Source organism: Uranotaenia lowii, chromosome 3, assembly GCF_029784155.1.
Source record: "Uranotaenia lowii strain MFRU-FL chromosome 3, ASM2978415v1, whole genome shotgun sequence".
Lineage (NCBI taxonomy): Eukaryota > Metazoa > Arthropoda > Insecta > Diptera > Culicidae > Uranotaenia > Uranotaenia lowii.
In genome coordinates, this window is record NC_073693.1 from 142,578,863 (window position 1) to 142,603,899 (window position 25,037).

Below are 25,037 nucleotides of genomic sequence, written 5' to 3' on the forward strand. Positions count from 1 at the left end.
TTCAGCAGCCATTCAGGCTATCTCGTCTCAATAGAAGCAACATTTGTTGCCGTTTTCATACACATATTCGGCGATAAATGTTTGTCATCCTCAACCCATATGAAGGCAAAGGAGCCACAATGGGGAAAGGTGATCTGGTTCGTTTTATTTTTCTTATTTTTTTCTGAAACCTCAAACTACCTGTTATTCTCCTTCAACGCGGTTCTTCCATGCAAACCCCAAAACGATATTCCTCATCGCGGAAACCCGTTTTACTACATAAGCTTTAGCAGCACTAAAGAAGTGGTAACATTTGCGCCTCTTGTTGTGGAGTGTCTTCAGAGAAGATGCTCGAATTGAATTCTCCCGCGATATTTAACCTTATACTGCATACGAGCCACTAATACATGTCCTCGAGATTGAAAAGATTTTAAACAATTTTAAGTTATCAAAAATTCAATAAGCGATTGTTGAACCTTCAAAAAGTCCCTTCGTTTATGGAATCACTTAAAGCATATCATTGTAAACTGAACAAGATTGTTTAACGCCGTAGCCATAAATTTTTCAATTCGGCCGATAAGAGCTTGAGTAGGGTGTTTTCAATCAATATAGCACATCAAGATACAATTCAACAAACGAAACAGAAAAATCTAACGTTAATTTCTTCCATTACATTAAAGAAATTCGAAACTATAAAAAAAAATCCAATACCTATTTCGCTTCCTTTGTTACTTAAATGGGTGCTTTCTAAGTTTGGTAGTGGCTGAATAACGCTTTCTAAAGATAATGTTTATCCAATATTGTTTAAAATATACATTTTTTAGACGATTGATATATGTACAGTAGGGTGGCAGCCAAATTGGTCATGTCGAATTTCAAAAACCGACCTTATAAATTTTGTAGATTGGCACAAAAAACTGACCTGTCCTGTACACAATTTCAGTTCAATCGTAATTGATTTAGAGGTGTTTCAAAGCGCTCAAAACTTCGGTTTTTTACCCTAAAAAATCACCAAAGAGAAGACCAATGAAAATCGGAAAAATCGAAATTTTAATTTTGATGCCAAATGATTGAAAAAGTTCTGGTGTTTTCTCGAAAACATTTCGACAAAAATCGACTCTCTGGGAGGAAATCGGCCGTACAAAACACACAAAAACTTTGAGGACCCATTATCCGATGTAATTTTTTTTCCTCAGTGAATAGTTCATAACTCGCAACATTTTCGAAAACTTCAACCACTTTCAAAGGTGGAGCTAAGCTTCTCGTTGAACATCTGGAGGAAAATCAGCGAATTGTGGTTCAAGGGCTTGAGAAACAAAAGTTTTGAAAAAAAGTTACTAAGGTACGGACAACTTAAGGTCGGGTAAAACGGACACAGGAGTTTTTCCAGGTATTTCAAACTTTTCATCGGTTTGATCTTTTATATACCTTCGAAAGACCTCGACAAGAGCAATTGTCGATCGAAAAGCACTCAGCATCTCAAACTGGTCATAAAAAACTGTAAAAAGTGGATCCCTGTTGAAGACAGTGCCTATAAATACGGAGTTCCGAAAACCACTCTGTTTTGCTTCTGAACTCAGAACAGTTGATTCCATTTTGGTTTAAACACGTTCTTAAATAGTTTTTCTCACAAAAATATGTATTTTTACAATAATTTTTTCCGCAAAATGTACCTGTTCTACGCAGTGTCCGTTTTACCCGACCATTTCTGGAAAGTATAACTTGCAAGCATGTTTTAGATTGTTATAAAAGCTGTATTGATGATGGAAATTTACTAATTCCAATCGTTAATGTAATAGCAAACTACCTACACTGCTCATCTGCACGAAAACTGCGATGAAGAAAGCAACATCTAATTTTCTATCGCGATTCTACCTTAGGGTGTCCGTTTTACCCGAACTTCCTCTATTTGCTGGTTGTTTTGTAAAAAATATGATGATTTGCCAATATTCTGCTCCTGTGGAAAACGAACAACAATTTTCAAAACGAAAACTTTTGTTTTCGCTGTTTTTCAAATCCTAAAAGAGATTAATCTTATACCCAAGCAACCAAAAGTCTCGTTAAAAAGGTCGAACACAGCTTAATCAGCATAATCAATGTGCTGAAGTTCGTTTTATTCAGCCCAAAATTTAAGTTCTTATTGAAACTTTGAAGTTCCATTACAGATTTGAACAGCCTTCTATTCAGCCCACAAGTAAACGTTTTATCAGCGAAAACAAAAAAATAATTCTCCTCTCCTCTCTTACTTTGGTCACCACCAGCTCATGTGGTGCTGCCGTTTTCTCAGCATCAATCTTTATTCCCTCCATCACTTCCCTCAATTGATCTTATTTTATTGCTTTGTTTTTAACTTTGTTCGACACATGCCAGCACGCACGCCAGTTCTGCTACACAATTATTTGATTCGCTTACTCAAGCAATCAAACAACCTAATGGAAAAAATTAGTCCTGGTACCAGATTTGAACCCGATCCTCCGAGATGATAGCCAAACACACTGCCACGACGCTACGCCTAGATGTTGCCTTACCGGCAGCTTAAATTCGAAGTGGTTATAAGCTTCCTAGAATATCCACAAGGCCAGCCAGCAGCAAAGACGCTTGTTCATTATGACTAAGAAACATTACGAAACGGCGCATAAATCAATCATCCCTTAAAATAATATCGGTTAAAAAAATGGAATTCCATGTTTATAACTGTTAAGCTAAAAATTATACAAATTCTTGAGTTTATATTGATATTCAGTTAATAAAATTGCTTCAACTGACTTTCAATGTGTGATAAATTCGTGGTAGGGGAGATGGGGGCATAATGGCCACCTTAAGGAAAACGCTTATTTAGCCATAGAGAACAGCTGTAATATGTGAATTACATCATTGTTTCGTGTTCGACACTCAAATAGTCTATTGCCTATTTGGATGAAACTTGAAAAAGTAGATAAAAACGTTTAAAAATGCATTTTAAAATTTTTTGCCGAAAGCTGAAAACCAGTCACTGTATAGGCATAATGAGAAAACCCCCGAGGCAGTATGAGCACCATTAATGAAGGCATAATGAGCGTTTTCTGCCGGAGATTCTAGCAGCAAATTCGACTCGATGAAGTCAACTGAGTAATAGAGCTACAGCTTGACTTGTATCGTCTGACGATTTGACATATTGGTAAGATGTCGGAGAGGTAAGGCCTTATTTCATAAGACAATCGAGTAACTCGACTCGACTCCAGTCACTGTCGAGTCGAGCGAAATGTCGTATTACGGTAGTCGAGTGAAACAGCTGAGTCACGAACCTTCAAGCAGTCGACTCAGTCGAGCTACTCAACTGAAATTCGACTCGACTCGACTTCTGTAATACCAAAATAGCTTACTCGAGTAAAATGACTCGTGACTCGTCTTATGTCTTATGTCGTCTTATTACGGTCCCTATAATCATTAGGCTCGAGTTCGATTCCTGGTCGAGGTGATTTTTTTTTTCATTTATCATTCATGATCATGATTGCACTAAACGGTGAGGCGTAGATTCATCAAACAAAGCAATAACAAAATAATCTAGGTCTGTTTGTAGAATTCAATGAATTAACACATGCTCATACATTATGCAGGGTGGCCACCCATTCGGGAAAAACGGGAAAAGCGGGAAAAAGACGGGATTTGAAATCCAACGGGAAAAAAGCGGGAAAAAGCCGGGAATTTTTTCGAAAAGTCGGGAATTTTTGGCTCAGTGAAAGTCAGTTCAATGAAGTTTAGTCGAAATAGGTTGAAATAAGTGGAAATAGATTGACAGTTGATAACTCTTTCCAATTGACTTCTACCGATTTTTACCAGATGGAAACGAATCCTCCAGTCGAGCTGGGTCGGTTTCGATTAGTTTGACTTTGATTCATTGAACAACATAAGTATGCTCCCGGACAGCCAGATTGCTAATCGAATGGAAGTGGGAAGAACAAAAATAAGCTATTTGATTCCACACGGTATTGCTCCCTATTTTTTGAATAAAGTTTTCAATTTACTACAGAATTGCAGCGAGTTCGTATTAGGATTTGACGAAACGTTAAATAAGATTGTGCAGAAGCAACAAATGGATATTGGTGTGCGCTTATCAACTGAAACGAGTGATCCAGTATTCCATGGATGGTCCAGTAGTAAATTGGAAAATGCTCAAGGAACTAACTAGCGAGGTTTAAGAACATGCTTCGAATCCGGCGTTTGAGATTCTCACTATTGGGAGCTGTGGACTTCACACTGTACATAATTCGTTCAAGGAGGGACTGAGGAAAAGTGAATGGAATTTTGATGAATTTTTGAGGGCGTCGTATAGCCTGTTAAAAACATCGGCTTATCGACGAGGTAAAAAAACAAGAGGAGAAATAGATTAAGGAAAACCATACAAATTTTAAGCGAAGTTTTCCATCGATTTCCCGGTCGAAGGTATTTGACATTGTTGCTAAAGCTGTAGATGATAATTTGCTGGGACCAAAATAGAGTTTTTTGTTATTTTTTACGCGAGTTTTAGACAGAAGTACCGTTTTCTTAAATGATTTAACCGGGCTTGTAAGAGCATTAATGGAAAAAGTTGTAAAGCCTGAACGACTAAACGTAAAATCAAAAACACTTATTGAAATTGAACTCTCAGAAATAAATCTTCTACCTCCTGGAAGCGTAGAAATTGGATTCTCAACTAAATCGGTAATTAAGAAAGCAAAAGAGTCTGGTCATGTTTCGGACAAGGATATCCTTGTTGTTCGTTTTACTGTGGATTTTTTAATAAAATGGCTATACGATCTTCCTTGTCTTATCCCATCACTCGGTATTTATCGTGCGTTAACCCCGATGTGATTGCACACTATCCAGATATTGCCAGTTCTTCAATTGGACGACTTTATTGAAGAAAATTATAATTTTGTCTCACGGCAACGCGACGATGGAAAGAGGCTTTTCCGTTAACACGAAATGCCTAGTTGAATACCAAACCAAGGAGAGTCTGACAGCTCAACGTATTGTATACGACGGAATCAACATGTCAGGGGGAGTTACAGCTATAACGGTAACGAAATCGTTAATCCAGTATGCCCGCAATTTTCACTCGAGATATGTCGAGTTCTTGAAAACAAAAAAAATGGTGGAGAATCTGAAAAAAAAAACAATTGAGAAACGGACGCAAGAGGCAGAAAACGAGGCTAAGGAACTGGAAGCGAAAAAATTGAAGGTGCTTTCCGACGCTCAGACAGAGGCTTGATGGACGAAAAAATTAAAATACAGACCCCGTTCGATTTTGGCAACACGCCCGTACATTTTGTGTTGCCAAAATCGAACGGTTTTTTCTCATTTTGTTTTTCAGTTATTTTTACAAAATAACTATTATTATTATCATCAAAAGCGTTATTTTTAGTAGATTTCCGGCCATAAGTAGTCATTTTTTAATTTTTTCATCATGTTTTTGATGCATTTAGCACTTTTATTGTTTTGTTTATAATGATTGTTTTCTTTTGTCATATTTGTTGTTTTTGTCATTCTTCATCATTTTTTAGTTGTTTCTGATTATATTCCACCTTTAGTTTGAATTTGTTATTTAGCTTTTTGAATTTTCCATCTTTTTATCATTTTTGAGTACTTTACAAAATTTTGTTTGTCTAAATTAAATTTGTCCTGTTATAACTAAAACTAAAAGGTAATGTTGTTTCTAAAAACCGTTCGATTTTGGCACATGTGCCAAAATCGGATGTTGCCTTTATCGAATGTTGCCAAAATCGAGTGTTGCCAAAAACGAACGGGGTCTGTACTTAAAAATATATGAGATACAAATAAAATTGAAAAATGATAATCAAGCATATTTTAATTTTCAAGAAATCCTTTTTTTCTTTTCTTTAACATTTTCGAATCGAGTGACATAGGTTTAAAAATAAAAAAAAAAACTCCTGCGTATCAATCAAATGATTTGTAGGTTAAATGGTAAACATAACTAAAACAAAAACCATTTAAAGATCATTTGCCAATAAAAAAAAGCTTTTTCGATTTTCGTTTATATGGTTTCGAAAATGGATATTCGGAATTTTGTTTAGTTTTCTGTTGTATAAAACCGGGAATTTCGTGAGACAATGCGGGAAAAAACGGGAAAAATGCGGGAAATCAAAAATTGATTTTGAGTGGCCACCCTGTATGTTTCTGGTTCTTTGTTTGACGGATGATGCTTTGATGCTATTAGCCGTATAATGTAACAATAAAAAAAATCAATCATGAATGGTATGTGCAAAAAAAAATCCCCTCGAACAGGAATCGAACTCGAGTCTACTGATTACCTCTCCGACACCTAACCAATAGGCTAAATCGACAGACGAAACAAGCCAAGCTGTAGTTCTATTATTCAGTTGACTTCATCGAGTTGAATTCGCTGCTAGATTCCCCGGCAGAAAATGCTCATTATGCCTTCATTGAAATTGCTCTGTTCGCCTCTAGTGAACAAATTAAAGTAAAAACGCGTTTTAAAATTAATTAAAGTGAAAAATCAAAAATTTTATGATGTTGAAAATTGAGAAACAATGTGTAGATCATGTTGCAGTGCGTACATTTCAGATCAAGATGATTTAAAGGTCATAAAAGCTTATTTGGTGGTGCTCAAAAATTATAATATTTTCGTCACTTGAGAACCTAGCTGATTATTATTTAATATTTCTGTAAAGATGAAAAGGATATTTCTTTTTTGGTGAAAAATTAATACTATGGGTAGTATGAAACAAGTTCTTATGAAAATTTGTTTAAGAAAATACGTACTTATGTAGTAAAAAGGAGTGCTCATTATGCCCTGGGTGCTCGTTATACCCTTATCTTCCCTACTCGAAAAAACATGATGAGACATTGTTTTAATTTTCAGTAAATCTAGTAATGTAAAGTTTGCTTGTGTAAATTTTTCGCGATCTGTTGAGTGATTATCGATGATAGAGACAACACTTTTGGGCACGATCTTGAAAAATCCAGAAAAGTCCCACAAATACTTAGATCCCAAAACAGCTGAAAATCATCTATTCGGCCATGTTCCGTTTGGTAAAATCGAGAAAATCTTGAGCATTAAATTGGGATTTGAATAAAAACGAAGACCAATTAATTTGTTAAGTTTTTTTTTTAACAAAATTAAAAATAATAAAGAAAAAATAACTTTCCTGGTTGTTTTTTTGGTTCCAAATTGTGGATCCTGATAGATTAACATTTTTATTCGACCGATTGACCTTAAATTTCGATTCAATGCGTTCAACATGATCAACAAAAGGTATTAAATGGTGTTTTTTTTTCGAATGTTGCGTCATTGTTTACAAAATGTATTAACGATGAAAGACATCATATATGACCAATACCAAAATGAAATGTTTTCAGTTTTGTGAGTGTAACCGACTGCATTCAATTTCATTCTTTTTGTTTCATTTATTTTTTACCATCAAAAGATTCTTCGGACCAGCTGTCAATAAACTTGTGCTGTGATTTGCACAAAAACCAATCCTTTGTTTCTACGAGACCAAATTCTCACTCTCTGTGTGAGTGCCATATTTGCATGCACTAATTATAAATATCAAGGTCTTCTTCTGATTGTTTAACTTGTTTGACTTGAACGCAGTTTCGCTTTTGTCTGCTTGCTTGTCGAATGCTGCTGCTGCTGTTGGGACTTGGGATGTTGCATCTGCGGCTTCAAGATGGATGGCGGTGATCTCCATCATAGATATCTTTTTCTAAACCGCGCGCCATACCAACAGGTTAATCTTCGATTCTGGCAATAATCCAAGTTTTCCTTTCGAGAGGAACCCAGACATTAAGCAGCTGACTGACGGGCCCGTCAAGTGTACTACTAAGGTATGTCATCGAACAGCTAGCGGGAGTCGTACGCGCGCGGTATCTCACACACTTCAAGAATGTTTCGAATCAGCAGCAGGGGAAGTGGTGCCCGGTGAGAAACCCTCAGGGACATGTAATTAATCCGTCATCGTGACGGAGTGGAATCACTGCTGTTGCTATTTATTTGATGACTTTATACGTGGCACGCACACTCCGATACATTCCGATGCCAGCCATCAGGCGAAATGCCAAATGGTTAACGCCGCGACGGTTTCATTTTGGTTGGTTTCAATTTCTGCACCACATCGAAAGACGACAGCCCTCCAATTTCGATCGGTGTATTCGGGCGGCCGGGGCGGTGCGTGGGGCAACGAAGTTTAGTAATGGCTACTAGAAACGATAGCATTTCACACGTTCTGTCAACTGGGTTGGTGGCAGTGGAAGTCCCCTTGCAACGTGCAACCGATTTCACCGCCTTGTTTTTGTGTTGCTTTAAATGCCTATCGGGCAGCAAACCGGGCGCCAACATTTTCCCACGAGTGGTGGTGGAAGTGGAATCGAATCAAAATTCCATGGCGACTTTGTCCCCAAACCGCCAAGATGGAAAACCACGTGCTCCTGGCGGGAAAAAGGAAGGTGAATGAGCGATGCGCTAGGGGCGAGTCTCCGATGTTCTTTGTGCTCAGGTTCATTGTAAGGTGGCATGGAAGTGTCCGTACAACCACCACGCGGAAACAACCACTCGAATGCGCGTGATATCTGCTTTTGAACGACCTTGCTATTGCCGTTCTTCGGTTGGGTTTTCCTAAATGCAATTGGAAAGTTTTATCTACACAGATATACATAAATACGTATGAGTACATTTATTTGGAGAAATTTATTGTTCCATGAATAAATGATCACAGTCATAAAAAATTCATTTTTTAAAGATCATACCTAAATTATCTAAGAGATAATCCATATTTCCTAAAATAAAGGGTGTCCACGATGAAATTGCTCTAACTTTTTAACCGTTGAGTAGAATTTAATGAAAATTAGGGTGGATTTAGTTCATAGTGCATTGTTTATATACTGCAAGTTTAAAAGTCATGGGATCAAAACTCACAGAAATGGAGTAACAGCTCGTGCGTGATAAAAGCTTTCACATTCATCACAAGAACAAGGATCTCTCGCATCGTTCCATCACTAAAATGTGCTTCGAACGTTCAAGGTACAAAAGGAACAAGTACGCCACAACCCGTGCCAGGAAGTTGTACCTCAATAAGCTGACGAAATTTGAATGTTGCATCATGGACGACGAAACATATGTGAAGGCCGACTTCAAACAGATCCCCGGCAACCTGTTTTTCACGGCCAAGGATAAGTTCAGCGTTCCGGAGCATGTCCGCACTCAGAAGATGTCCAAATTTGCGAATAAATTCCTGGTCTCGGGAATCTGCGCGTGCGGGGAGCGGAGTGCACTTTTCGTGACCCAGGACACGATGAAAGGACAGGTGTGTACATGAAAGAGTGCCTCCAGAAGCGAATGCTTCCTCTCCTAAAGGCCCACAACGTCCCAACAATCTTCTGGCCGGATTTGACCTCATGCCACTACTCCAAGGACGTGCTGAAGTGGTATGCAGACAACAAGGAAGGTAAATTTCGTGCCGAAAATGTTCAACACTCCGCAGCTCCGTCCCATCGAGAAGTACTGGGCGATTATGAAGCAGCACCTTCTTAAACGACCTAAGGTAGTGAAGACAGTCGAGGAACTGAAGAAAGTATGGGTTTACATGCAAAAAACGGTTGATTCACAGGTTGTGCAGAATCTTATGGCCGAAGTTAAGGCCAAGGTGCGGGTATTTGCGTATGTACTGTAAATAAAATACTAGTAAAATGGAAAAATTAAGCTTAACAGTTATTTTTCAATCCCTGGAAGTTTGATGGCAATACCGACGAAAACTCGAATTTTGCAAATCAATTTTGTGTGTTGCAATTTCATCGTGGACACTGTTTACTATGCATTGGATCGAGACGAAAATTCATACACGGGAGTTTTGCAGGACGAACGATCTATTCCTGATTTCAAATTTTGTTATCACACGACACAAAAAAGGATGTTTTTGACGAAATTTCATTTTGGTAGACAGGCAAATAGGTTGTTTATAAACATCTTAAGCAATTTTGTCGTGAAAATACCATTCACAAACAAATTCCTCAGCTTTAAAGCTAATAGCGAAAAGAAGTTCGTACGGGATCAGCTAGTATATCACAAATGTGAATGTATTCTGCATTTTTTCAGGGTTCAGTCTTATCACTTCTATCAAATTGACAACACACCTTCAAGGTTGATGTCCATTAAGTTTACCAATCGGATTTTGAACAGGTTCATTTGTTTACATCCGCTTTATCATTGAATGATTTCAACTGAAATGTGTATTTCGTAACGCGAGTAGCTCCCTAGCCGGGAATATTTGAAAATAGCTTAGATTTTGTATCTTTTTGTCTCTGAGCTGAAAAAACATGCGCTGAAATAAATCGCTAAACCTCCACGCCACAGAACGCATGATGCTCAAACGAATAAATAAAAACAGAATTATGGCGATGGCGTTTGGATGGGGGTTGGCAACGTCAAAAATGGGAAGGAAGCGGCATCGATGACGAGAGGAGGATCATTTGGGGGGTTTTTAGCACACGACGATGTGAGGTTGACTTTTCAGTTTGGGTTTTTTATAGCTACATTCATACATTGTTGCGCGCTAAGCTTGTGTTCGTTTTCGTGCAGTAAATCGTTTGATTGGCTTTTTTTGGTCTGCCTTCCAACTCGTGTCGAGAGGCTTCTTGAGATCGGGTTTGCGAGCATGCGAGTATTTCGGTTCATCTGGAAATGTTTGTGCTGAAGCGTGGAAGTTTTAACTCTCCTATGTTGATGAAATTTTTTGAGTGATTTTTTTTTTCATTGGTATCAAAATGTTATCCAGAAAACAACCTTGAGCTCAGACGTCGTCGTTGCTCGTGTTTGCATCCGATACAAATCACGTTGGATCGAAAGTTTGCGAATTCGGGACAGGTTTGAATGTTCAAGTTGCCGGAAACTCTCAGCATCTATCAACTTGAAGATAACACCAGCATTTTGGTGTATACTAATCGATCGATGAATTTCCGTTTCAGCAGCATTCATCAATACGAAAAAAAAGTAAAGATAAACTTTCACTTCTAAACGCAGTTTGAGTGGAGCACATTTCGGGGTATAAATTTGATTTCGCATCAGCCTATCTTACCTTATGGGATGATGATTATTTTTATTTGATCATTGGGATTTTAACATCTATGGGGTTACCCTCCTTATGGGATGAATAAACCCAAGAGGCTTAAAATCACCAAAAATTAATTCAAAAGAAAATATTATCTCACCTTTGTTGACTAAGGATAAACTTTTTTTTAAATTTTTGTCATTACTCCGAGTTTGCTATTCGTCTAATGAATTTTTGTTTTACTTTTTCTTACCTTTTATTCGCAGGAGGTTACGTGTTATTGAATGGAGACGCAGGTAAAATGCCAACAACTGCTGCAGTGTATCCTGCCGGTGCAGATGCCATCATTACCGGTGGCATGGCTGGATTGACCCTGGTAGGAACTCATCCCTCACAAGGTGCGCATCTGACATTGGCACCGGCTGCCGGAACGATGGTCCCAGGTGTCACAACCATCCCGGCGACAATTGCCGTTGCCACCGACTACACGACCATGAACGGCAACAACAACAACCCCTCCAGTAGTAGTACCGGTACCAACAGTAATGACCCTGTGGCCGGCGATTACTACACAACTACCCAGCCACAGCAGCAGGATAATTCCAACAATAGCACTTCTACTTCCTCATCTACGGTTACCACCACTATCAACAACAGTAACAGCAGCAGCAATCAGAGCAGTCTAACTGCCGCAAATATTAACAATAATATAAGCACACAAACGGCATCGTTGGTGGGTGGCGGTGTCGTCAACAATGGTAGCGGTAATAATATCGCCCAAAACACCACCAGTGATACTACTAGTACCGAACTCAGCGGTATGCCTTTAGAGCAGCTGAAGCAGCAGCTACAAACGCAGCTCGACTATTATTTCTCGAGGTAAGTGTATATTTCTATTATGTATTTTTTTATCAGATGTTTAATTAAAAAATGGATTGGTTATTGAATGTTTTATAAAAAATGGGGATGTTTTCAATACTTTTCTGTGAAAACAGTGAAAAGCGTTATTTTTTTTCTTAATGAGAGAATGTTTCTTTGAACTCTTGGCTCCGGACAAGCGCGTTATATGGTTTCTGGAAACGCATGAAAGTCAGGAAAAAAAATTTAAGATAACACTTAGAAACAAAATCATGAAGAAAAAGAAGAAAAAATGTCTATAAAGTTAGCTTTCTAACTTTTTCTAACTTCTTACTGAAAAAAATATTAATTTTTTTTTGAACAACTCTAAAATATCCAAAAACAATAGCATATTTTAATCCTAAAAATTTTAAAAATTTTGCAACGCGTTTTTTCCAACAGAGAAAATTTAGCCAACGACACATATCTGCTCTCGCAGATGGACAACGACCAGTATGTGCCCATCTGGACGGTGGCCAATTTCAACTTGGTAAAAAAGCTAACGAAAGATATCAAGTTAATAACCGAGGTGCTGCGCGAATCACCCAACGTTCAGGTAGACGACGAAGGATTGAAGGTGCGACCGAACCATAAAAGGTGCATCGTTATCTTGCGTGAAATACCGGATAATACGCCAATCGAAGAAGTTAAGGTACGTCTCTAACTATTCATTCTGATGTTGATGATGATGATTAATGTTTCTGTTTTTTTAGAATATTTTCCAAGGTGAAAATTGTCCACGGTTTATCTCGTGCGAATTCGCGCACAATAATTCATGGTACATAACATTTGAATCTGATGATGATGCCCAGAAAGCCTTCCGTTATCTTCGCGAAGAGGTTAAAGAGTTTCAGGTAAAATTTGATTTTCCCGCTTACAAGTTAATATATTCTAAAATGTGATTACTTTCATCCAGGGTAAACCAATAATGGCACGTATTAAAGCCAAACCGATGAATAGGCTTCCGATCACGGCTGGTGTTCCGTTGAAGAATGGTTTCCGAACAACGCCACCGCCGGCTGCCCCAACCGCTGTCGTTGTTCCCCCGGGAGCGGCACCTGCAGCCGCTGCTGCCGCCGCAGCCGCAGCTGCAGCAGCGGCCACTGTATACGATCAAACTCAAGCGGCCGCAGTTGCCGCCGGCGCCTTCACTGGTCAACAACGCTACATTGCACTTCCGCACAATTCGGGTGCAATTCCGCAGGGAGCTGCCGTACCCACGTATAACGCTCCGGTTCATATGTTTGTAAGTTTTCGGTTTCTTTTTTTAAATTTAGAACAAGTGATAATAATGAAATTACTATTCAGCAACCATTCCAGCAACACTTTTACCCCGGCATAATGCAACCATGGCCAGCAGCTCCACCACCTACCCAGAATTATTACGACCTCAGCTCCTTTGTTACGAGCAACGGATTGGCTCCTCAGGTTACATTTGCTCCTCCGGGAGCAAAGCAGCAGAACGGACGGTACAGTGTACAGGGAACTGGTATGGGCGGCCCGCATCGTGGTGGTAATATACGACCCAAACGCCAACCTAACCCATCCATGGCTGGAGGCGTTGGAAGTAATGAACATCGATCTGGTGGCGTGAATAGCGGTGGTAGCATCGGTACAAACATAGGTGGAACGCAGAGCAATGTTGGTATATCGGGATCCAGTGAAAACCAACCAAATCATCGAGTACCGAACCAGCAATCGCACTACCATCAATCGGCCGCTCCACAGCAGCAACAAAGCCAAACGCACTATCAATCGCAATCCGGAGGAGGTGGCAAAAATTCTTCTCTGTTAGGTCATGGCGGAAAACCTTATCACAAAGATCAATCGATTGTGCCACATTACCAGCATTATCAGCCACAGCAAACACATTACAGCAATCATCCCCAAACACACCATCATCACCAATCACAGCAGCAACAGCAGCAGCAGCAGCAACAACAACAACAGCAACAGCAGCAAGGTGATGACTCAAGCAGCGGATCTGGAATTCGATCGGGGAACAACACCGGAAGCAATGTTGACCATTATCAAACTAATGATGATAACGGAGGTTATAGCAGCTTGCCATACAATAGTGGTCGAACAAAGAATCTAGACGTTCAGCAGGGTGGACCGTGGGTAACAAATCCTACACGACGGCATCCGCGTCGAAGAAAAGATGAAGTGGACAGCGGTGGTGGTGGAAGTGTTCTGTACACTAATAGTGTTCGATCTAGTAATATGAACTATAGTAGTAATAGTAACATTAATAGTAACGGTGCAAACGCCAATGTAAAAGTAATGAATACAACTAGTCTCAATCAATTGATCCCTTCTACTGGAGGTCCTCCACACGGTCGTGGTGGGCCACGCGGAAGTGGCGGAATCAGTGCAGCCAATAGTGAAAATATTCACAATAATACTGCTTCGGGAAACGTGATAGCGTCGATGGGTGGCGAAGCTGGAGGCGGTGGTAGTCACCATCATTACCATCACAGCGGTGGTGGTGGTGGTGGGGGCTATCATCCCCATCATCATCGGGGTGCGGCTTCGACTGGTTTTCATCAACAGTCGTACCATCATCACCAAACTCAGCACCAGCAGCAGCCGTCGCACTTGCAGCAACAGCAATCGTCCAGCAGTAGCAACAGTGCACAGCAGCAGAATGCCCCCAGCACCACTCAATCGACGCAATTCGACCTAGAACCAGCTGCATTTCCGCCTCTTCCAGGGCAGGACGACAATATTGCCGGTACCGGAAATACTGGAAGCGGAGGTGGCGGTCGCAACAAACATCACCAAGCACGCGATCACCACCACCATCACCAAACGCAGCAACATGCTCACGGTACCGGCATCGGTGGCCAGTCCAAAGCTGCTGACTCCGGAGTTGGATCCGGTTATCAAGGTTCCTCAACAGATCACGGTTCGTCCGATGCTCCAGCTCATCCAGTTGCCGCTTGGGGTGAAAGCCGACTAGCTGACGTCGTGAAAGGTATTTTGGCTTTTAATGAAATTTCGTGAAATTTATACTGTCAAGTCTATTTATTACAGGTCCTCATAAGTTTAATATTTTAATTCATTTGAAACTTGTTCTGATCAGATAGAAATCAAACGTTTATTTACTAAGTTTCTGGATTCTACCTTTTGTGGAAGCGTTACTATTACTTAATCTTGTAAGCGAAACGAATGTGTGTTAACGTTAGCGTGTTTTCTCGTTCGCCCAGGTACTGCACCAGTTACGAATGTATCGAAATCAAAAACAGCTACATCCCCTTCACCAATGATTGCCAGCGGCAACACCGGAAACCAAAACAATAGTGAGCATAGTCAAAAAAACTTGATAGCTTCGGCAGCTGCCACTTTAGAAGTGAGCGCAGCCGCCGGACGTGATCAATCGACAGCTAGTACTACAAGCAGCAGCGCTCAGCAACAACAGTCTGCTTCTACGACACCGGCCATGGATGAGACCAAGCACGCCGCCGCTGGTGGAAACAGTAATAAGGATTCGGCTGCTGTTTCTGCTACTGCCAACAGCAGCAACACCAGTAGCAACACCGGCAGCAGTAGCGGTACCAATAATTCTAGCAAAATAACTAATAATCCTCTTCCTGTGATAAAAAGTACGACTTCTAGTACGACACTTGCAAGCACCACTGCTGATAAATCCACAAAGACTGACGAGTCATTGCTACAAGCAAATGGCCTAGAATCGACTACGACGACATCCGCATCTTCTGGTTCCAACACAACGACTGCAAATCGTAAGGCAAATAATGATCACGCTGGTACGGTGACGAACTGCCCTACGACTGCCAATGCTGCTACGATGACAATGACTGAGCTCGTGAGTGCTTCATCCACTTCCTCAACTTACGCCACTGGCAAGCATCAGCACCAGTTATCCAATAGTACTGCCTCTGTTGCTACTGCCACTACTATTAATTCACACGCTCCAGTGGCTGTAATTTCCACTTCAACGATGACCACACCGGTTGTCAAGGCGAACAGTAATTCTGGAACCACCGCGGCCAATAGTAACAACAAGCAAGGTTCTGGTTCGTACAAACAACCCCAAAAAACTTCAGCTACAATTGCATCGACGGCCGCTGCCATTGTTTCTGCAGCTTCCTCGAACTCGGCACAGCAACCAGCTGCGCCGCCTCCTTTCTCTTTACAAAATCATCCTCCGCTGGGAGGCGTGGCTGCTGTGATTCCCGAACCGCAGCAACAAACTCAAGTACGTCTCAGCTACGCTCAAGTAGCACAGCACTCGAAGGAACAACAACTTAAAGAGAAGGAGCAGCAAAATCAAGACACAGGATCCAGCAAAGCTACCGGTGACAAAGAAAATAGTACCTCCGGTACTAATAGTAGCAGTGCTCAACAATCAATAGCAGCTAGTGCAGCTGGAGCTGGCACCGGTTCCGGTGGTTCAACGATTGCTGGAGGAAACAAGAAGAAGGAATCGCAGCCAAGCGCAAGACTGTCTACATCGTCTCAGCATAGTAACGACGGATTCAGAGAACCAAGAGGTGAGCTTAGTTAGAAAAAATATGTGTTATAATGTGACGACGAAATTTCAATTGTTTTAACGTAAGTGTTTTAGGATCTTAAGAGTTTTTTAAAAGATTTTTCCCACTCTTACACTCCAGATACTCGCTACAACAGTGGTAACAATGGTCCCACACATGTTGTCAACACTCGACCTGCCAAAGAGCAACGCACCACGTCTGTTTCAGCTGCTACGGCCAATAGCAGCAGTACAGCACCTGTAGCTGTTGCTAGTAGCGGTGCTGCAAGTGTCCAAACAGGCTCAGCGTCTGCTCCAGTGTCTTCTGCCAGTGGTGCTGCTAACAACAATGCAGCATCTTCCACAAGCTCAGCGACGGCAGCAACTGGAGGCCATCGAGGTGAACAGAACAATAATAACCTTGCTACCAGTGGAAATGTCAGCAATTCTAAGGTAGCCGCTTCTGCTACAGGTGGTGGAAGGTCTGCACCACGACCGCACCAATTGAAGGATTACGTCCAACAGCCACAGCAGGCGCATCATCAAATCCCAAGAAGTCCCAAATGATGACGCTTAATCTGGATCTAAGTGTGGTAAAAGTCTAAAGGTCAAGTCAGGGCAAGCAGCAACTGCAACCCGCGTGTTGTTTATTGTTAGAGCGAGGTTTGTAGCTGAAGCAGTAAGCAGCCAACGACAGTGGATAAGGTAGTTCCTTTTTTTGGAAGGGGATGTGTATGTGTGTATATACAGAAACGAGGGATGTTGTCGTTTTATTTTTATTGGGTATAGATATTTTTGCCAGTCAGTTTGGCAACTGAAAAAATACTGGGCAGGCGAAAGAAGACTGTAGGAAATCAACTTAGATAGACTCTACAGATTTTTGTATTCCTCAGAAGGATTCGTCTATCTACAGTTCTTGGTGATTGAGAATGTTATTTTTTGTTTGTTAATTTTTTGTGTTAATATTAGATAGTAGATAGGAGGGAAACCTGCCTTGTTGAAGATTATAGGGCATATGCCCACTGTGTTTGGCATGGGGGAGTGGATTTCAGGGATGTGACATTTTGAGATTGTGAGAGTCATGGTTACTTTTCGAAGAGCTTCGAAAAGTACTGGAATACATCGTCTCTTCAATCACACATAACTTCGCCGAAAGCGTTTAAAATGGTTGAAACGGAGATATTGTAAAATGCTGTCTCTATGTAATGACATGGACGTGCAAAAGCAACGAATGAGCTAGATGATTCAATCGTATGACAATTTTTAGATGTAGCTGTAGGGTCGTCAACCTTTCTAAAAACTTACTACCATAGTTAAAACAAACTGGAATTCGTTTTAGTAGGAATAGTTTAAGTTAGTTTACAAACACACATCTTTGATATTTCTATGACAAATTTCTCGTACAAATATCAAAGACCGCTGCTTTACCGTGCTGATGCAGATTTGAAAAATCAAGAGCTATTCATATTTGAATGAAACATGTTACGACTATGTCAGTTGAATCGGCTAACGAATATTGTAATTCTAATCGATTCAAAAATAATATAATGTTTCCTGACTCGTGCAAGTCTGTTTTGCCAGCTTTTTCTTTTGCTCAAAAAAATTGAAAGAGATCAATTTACTCCGTTAAATTTCTAACTTTAGCGATAAGCTTGTTATAGGTGCACTTGTAGCTCTGAATTGCTTAATTGTTTTTTTTCTTCGAATAATATGTATACTGAAACCAAAATGAAACTTTCAAAGCCAGAGGAGACAAGAGTAACATCCAATATTTTTTGCAATTTATATTATCTCCTTCAAACATGCGATTCTTGAGAATGAAAACCAAACACACCTCTTTAATCCCTCCCTCAAAAATTATATCGCTAATATCGAGCAAAAAAAACATATTTCAAAACTATAAAAAAAATAAAACCTAGTCTTCTATTGTTTACGTCCAAAAATGGAGCAATGCGATAGCAAAAATCTATTTAAAACTATATGTTCGTTTTCTTATTCCTATAATTCGATTATATTATTATTGTACAATTATTATTATCATTATTATTCTTATTACCATTATTATTCAATATAACTTAATGATGATTTGGTTATGTTGTAGGCTCAAAAATATTGAATATAAAAAAAAAACAGCAACAGGCATTCTTTAAACAGCAACAACAATAACAGCGGATATTACGACTAGCAATTATTAAATAGCTTGATTTCACTTCGTAATCCTCTTCCAAGAATGATTTTTCCTCACTGAAAAACGTTTTCAAGAAATTTGGCATTGATTTTGCTACGTAAATCAGTACAGATTAATTTTTTTCAAATATTGTTCAGAGAATATTTGAATATTTTTTAATGTTGTAAAAATATATTTTTTTATTACTTATTTTATTCATTTGTACAGAAATGGACATTTTTCTGCTTTTTTTATTGCCACGTCAAGGATGGTTTTCTATGTTGGGTAATGTTCGTTTGAGTTCTGAGTGATTAACATTGTCTCATTTTCACGTTTTTTTTTATACAGGAAACATTATCTAACACGAGGTTTTGGGATATTTCGGGAACGTTAATATGAATTTTTATTTATCGTTGCTCTGATTTTTTTTTTTTAATAAATGCTAGCTTGCGTTTTCTCAATCCGACGCTCTTTAATGATGAATATTTTTGTATTTCAAATAATTTTCTAAAGATTGTATATTGACATGCTTTCTGATTTTCCTTTTTCCGGGATTTTCATCCTCGCGGATGATTCAGTCCTTATATACTTACATAATATTAAATAATTTTTAATAGTCTTCTCGCAAGGTTATGGCGAATTCAAAGCGTCGTATTTCAGTAAAATTAATTGTAAGGTTCATCTCATGTATGCCTGTACGTTACTGTTTACAATTTGAAACTTTCACAACTCCACGTGCACATTTACTGGCTAATTCAAAGTGTATCTATTTGGAATATGCTACAACATTTAAAGAGGAAAACAGTTAATTCAGACTTTTGGGCTCGCTAAACTTTATTATTGTAGGCCAGCAGACACGAATTTTTTATTTACATTTATGAAGTGTTGGTTCCAATTGTTATTTGGTTTTCTTTTTATCTCAACTGCCGCTGTGTAATATTTTGTTGTTTTGTTTTCTTGTTTTTAGTATCGTGTTTTATTCTTGGTTAGTCGCGATAGATAGTCCATCTCATTTCCATAGACACCAAATCCTACGTTCTCACCGATCGACTTAACTATTTGGCAGATTTCATTGTATCACATCACACAGTCTTTCCTATAATTATTTTTTGTATTCAATCGACCGTAGTGCTGCGTTTTAGATTTTGCGTAGAACAAAAGCACGATTACCCCTCATTTGATCTGCTATGCTACGTAGCTCCAGTTTAGAAGAAACAAGTAGATGCCCAGCTATTTTCGGCTCAGTTTCTAAGACAAATTAGCACGAATTAAAATGCTGGCAGCACGGAACAGAATATCCATTGAAAGATCACGAATCTTAGAGATTTTAACTGCCAATATGGATTAGAAGTAAAATAGTTTAACAAACCCAATGAATGTATGTCGAAGCACGGATGCTGAAACGTGGCGTGAAAGTTGAAACTGCCAATTGTTTGAGGGTCTTTTGTGTGATGAACAAAACCACATGCACTTATTTCCATTAAACTCGGAAGCAAATTAGTGATGGGAACAAATCCTTCGACATCCCCCACCTCACCACTCCGCCCCTTATTTCATCCCTCAACTGTGGAGACTTCAGCAAAGTTATGCGGGCGGGCGCTGATAAAAGAGAGCGTAGAAATGGATTAATTACCAATTGCTATTTAGTTTCTAAGCGATATTAATATTGTTTGTTTTTATTTTGCTAGGAGTTACTAAATATGATAATGAAGAAAAAACTATAGATAAACCTATGAAATAAATTATGAATAGAAAAATAATGCGGGAATATTAGCACACGTATATTGAAGTGGTTAGATGAAACCTGCTAGGTTTCATCTGTGTGCGATTTGTGAGGTACCGTAATGAATCGGTTAACCCGAAAGATCAGTTTATAAAACTAGGGATTCTGTCACATATATATTGGTGAATAAAATGTGAAAATACATCCAAAACACACACACTATAATCAACCGTAGGTTAGCTTTGTAAAGTACTATTTAAAAAAGAATATCTACATAATAAACTAAAAAAGGATATATGAAACTATATAAGATTAAGAAACAATTATTGTAAAGATTTGCGGAAATACCCGATTGATCGTGTTAATTTAAATGCTTAAACAAAGCTAGGCAAACCTAGTAGAACGAACGAAGGCCGCAGTATGTAGAAAGCAAATAACATAGTTTGGGGCCGGACCCTTCTTCCAGGTTGAATAAATTGATCGAAATGGCGGAGGAATGGTCCCGGTGCAGGAAAAAACAACAGAGAAATCAAGAAAGTGTTGAGCCAACAGTGTTTAGCAAAATGTGTCGCGATAAAGAAAACTACACAACACAACACAAAAACACACGCAACACACTTATCTTTAAAATTTAATTAACATAAATCAAAAGTATATTAATTAAAGTACTAAAGATAAGCGTAAACAAAGAAAAACCTATCGATTGAGAAATACACAAACATTGTTGTAAAGTAAAATTAACTACAAAGATGAAAAAAAAAACAAACAAACCCAAAAACATAGAAAAAATACAAGACGCAAAAAGCAACAAAAAAAGAGACCACATAAACAAAACAGCTGTTGTTATTTCAAATATCCGAAAGTTTCCATAAATTTAAACAGCATTTAAACTCAATGCGGCATCGTTGAAGGACAATACGAAGGTCAGTGGTCCGAGAGTACTGCTCTGCGGTACACTAGAATATGTCGAGAATGGTTATTGCGGAGCTCTACGAACCTGTAATAGCGTCTCTACAGGAGTCAGAATTCAACATTAGATCAACAAGCTTGGAAATCCATATGAATCATTGCAGGAAATTGAAAGAGTGTAGGTTATGAAACTTTTTTTTTTTTTAAATTATAGGTTGTTTATTAAGGCATTTTACGTTTACAGTTTTGCCGAGTTTATCTCATTATTAATCTATTTAAGAAGAGAAATCACCGTGAATTTGTTTTATGAAATAAATTTGCGGCTTTATCGGTGAGGGTTAAAGAGTTGAAATGAAAGACGGATAGAAGATCAGAAGAAAATTCTAAGGCGGTGAAAAGAGCGAAGAGCATTTGAAATAGAAGCTTGACCACATACTAAATTCTTTGTCCCGCACCAATTAACTGTATTGAAGAAGTAGTAGTAGTAGATTTCTGACCGTTGACCGTAGGCGACAACTCAATCCAGTTGGAACTTGCGCACAAAACGAAAATGAGAAATCTACCTAGCAATCGATCGAACGATATCGCACAATAGAAGACTTAACATGTATTGTACATGAAGCTTCAGCACTTAGAGCAGCGTGCCAGATTGTAACAGTAGGCAGCCGTATGATCCAACTGCTTGCAATTCTGACAGAACATGACCAAAGGCACATAAAGTCTCAGGTAGACGAACCTTCTCGGTAGTGACGTAATCAGGGAGAGAAGTGCCGGAAAAGGTAACTCGGAAAGAGTTCGACAGGGTAAATGTTCTCTTTTCCCCATCGCCATGTGCTGATATCAGCTGGCGCGCGTCCAGCACCTTAACCGTGGGAAGAAAAGGGTCTTTGAATCGACCAACCCCGGACTTCACCAGATCATCGACGGTCAACCCCTCTTCGGTTACCACTCTGTCGATCTCCACGTCACGAGCGGGAACGTAAACGCGGTACTCGATTGTAAACTTCGGGTCATGTATTTGTTCCCTTCAAGCTACCAACAACAATGCGCATCTTGTGCGGTCTCATCGGCTGGTAGCTGATTACGGAAGGGTGTGATCGATCAAGGTCCCGGGCGATTCAAATCACATTGAGTAATTTCCCATTAGGTTTGGAGCGGATGTAAACTATCCAAGGTCCCGTCGATTCAGTTTGGTAAACCCGACGACGATGGACAGCTTCAGGCAACTCGTTAGCTTTTTCAAGAGGGGTTGATGATGACGAGGTCTTCACTTGAGGTGAAGGGGTTAGCGTTTAGTGGGGATGGATATCTTCCGCGTCCGAGAGGTACATAGGATAGACAATTGTTTTCTCCGAAATTCTTTTTTTGGAAACATCCTCTCGAAAGGGTGAATCTTTGCCGTCATCCGTGAGTCGGCGATTTTCGAACTAATGGGATCAAGCGGAGAGCCAAACCTTAAAACAAAAATTTTCAACAAAAAAGAAAAAGATAAAAAAAATAATTAAAATTATGAAAATAAAAATAAAATGTACACCAGAATTGAGAGAAACAAATACCAATATTAGCTATTATGCGAGCCATCCCAAGCAACCAAAAGTCCCACAGTTCGATAAGTTTTTCAATGACTGCCCGCCAACAGCATCGTTGATATAAGTCGCGAATGACATAATGATGTTAAAACGACTATAATAAAAAAAGGTACAAAAAAGCTTACTCAGCCTTATATGATGTTCTTATTGATATTTTTAAGTTCCGAAACAAGACTTAATGGCCTTCTATTCAGCTTCCTGTGGCCTTTTTATTCAGTTTCCAAAAAAATGTAAAATGAGCAAAAAATTATCTATCTCAATTGCACCCTTCATGGTACAGCCATGATGCCACGCGCCGGATTCCAAACTCAAGAAATTGCCAAACTCAAAGAAATTGCGGTTTGCCAAGATTTGATCAATTTTCTACTATTCTACATTTCCTACATATATCGCATCAGAATGTTAACTCAAGTATCAAATTACACATTGAAAAAAAAAAACTTACCCGGATTGGGGATCGAACCCCGACGTTCGTGGTGAGAATCGAACACGCTACCACATGACCATACCATGCCATGTTGTTGTAACTGAAACTAAAACTCAAAATGTAGCATACCTGCTGGCGCAATCTGGATATTTTGGGTCCCTTTTACAACGCGTAAGTATGTATTATTCCAAAGTACTGTGGCAAAACTTAAACTTCACTCACCTTTTTTTTTCGAGCATCACTAACGCGGACAAATAGAAACAATCAAACTCTCACGACGAGTGACGCGGAACGAATAAAGATATGAAACTCTACTTCTCTCTTAAAACATTCAAACCGTCAATTGAATATGCTCCAGAAAGAAATAGTCGAGTGCAAATCCACAATCGGGAGCTTATGATAATACATCCGAACGTTTTTGGTAAACAAGAAAATTTCATTGTCTGTTACATATTTTCAACTCATATGACAAAAATATTTCCACAGTTTTTGATTGAAATATCTTAAAATTTATGTCTAATTTCTCTAAAATAAAGAAATATTGGATAGAATAGATCTTATTTTAGCTTGGTTTTTTAGTTTAGAATTACAGAATTATGACATTATTCAAGGGATCCAGAAATTATCGAAACGCGCCTATGTCTAAGATCTGATTACCAACTTGGTCCCATGAAAATTTGACACTCAAAGACCTTCAATACCAACAAGCTAAGCAAGCTCGAGAAAAACTTCAGCAGCAGTACATTACTGCACACAAAAAAAAAGCATAGTAAAATTACTAAATCCGTGGTTCAAATGAACAACACGCAACCATATTTTTGAGTCAATAATGTTTTGTTCTTAAAATTACTCCGCGCATAGTAATTTTACTATGTGCTGGTTTTTGCTGCGCATAGTAATTTCGACTACATTTTGTGGTAAAACTGCTAATGACAGAATAAATTCGTTTACTTCGTGCATGGTGAAAGTGCAATTTTCCATTATTAAAGTAATACGCATTATTATCAAAATAAGTATTGTATCATGATATATATTACAAAACTAGCATGGTATAATAATCTTTCAGCACAATCAGAAAAATAAAATTCGTTTTATTAAAGTGCATTTTTATTCATTGAATCCACACCATGGTCGAGCAACTCGGGCTGCAGCGGAGAGAACAGCTTCACTGATTCAGGTTCACTTATCATCTGAAATGAAAATGAAAAAAAAAACAATAATATTAAGAAATTATAGAAAAACTGATCATTGATCTATTTAATAACAGTATTTAAACTAATTTTAAAAAAACACTCAATTCCACTCACCTGAAAAACTGCATTTCCCGGGACGGCAGATGTGCTGATACTGCGTTCCGTTCTGAATCCTTTGCCCCTATCTCATGTCCTTCGGCCAATTGTGTCCGGGGGGTCCCCCGTTTGGGGAACTCGAGAACCGCATTCGCCGCGCTAAAACAAATTGAAAAGAAAAACAGTAAAACAGAGGATAAATCCTTCTTGAACACATTGGATTGTATTTTTTAATTTGCTTATCCAATTAGCAGCGCGTGAAAGAAAATAGAACACAATCTAACTAACCTGAAAGATGAATTTTCGACGATATCTGATCAGCTGTCCGGCTCCGGCAGCAACAGTTTATTGTGGATTTCCATCCTCCGGTGTCCATCCTCAGGGCGTTGTCATTATCCTGCACAGCTGATTGGCCAAATCAGTGTTTGCGAACTTGCATCACAAATCGATTAAAACACAATTAATTCGCGCCGGACGATTTCAAAACGGCAACTTTATCGGAGTAGTCGTGGGGAAA

The 25,037-nt window shown here is 39.1% G+C and overlaps 1 protein-coding gene across 7 annotated transcripts in view; it reads left to right on the top strand.

Annotated features, from left to right (window-relative positions):
• Positions 1 to 21,126, top strand: part of LOC129757691 (la-related protein Larp4B) — a 79,054-nt gene extending 57,928 nt beyond the window's left edge. For 6 of the 7 annotated variants that reach the window (XM_055754974.1, XM_055754977.1, XM_055754979.1 and 3 more), the window contains 7 exons: positions 11,291 to 11,903; positions 12,324 to 12,573; positions 12,635 to 12,775; positions 12,838 to 13,167; positions 13,230 to 14,898; positions 15,131 to 16,438; positions 16,559 to 21,126. In XM_055754974.1, coding sequence (XP_055610949.1) covers positions 11,291 to 11,903; positions 12,324 to 12,573; positions 12,635 to 12,775; positions 12,838 to 13,167; positions 13,230 to 14,898; positions 15,131 to 16,438; positions 16,559 to 16,983 — 4,736 coding nt within the window. In that variant the 3' untranslated portion in view covers positions 16,984 to 21,126. Of the gene's footprint in view, positions 1 to 7,660; positions 7,810 to 11,290; positions 11,904 to 12,323; positions 12,574 to 12,634; positions 12,776 to 12,837; positions 13,168 to 13,229; positions 14,899 to 15,130; positions 16,439 to 16,558 lie in introns of those variants that run through there. The other variant, XM_055754981.1, reaches the window with a different exon arrangement.
• Positions 21,127 to 25,037: the final 3,911 nt, after the last annotated feature.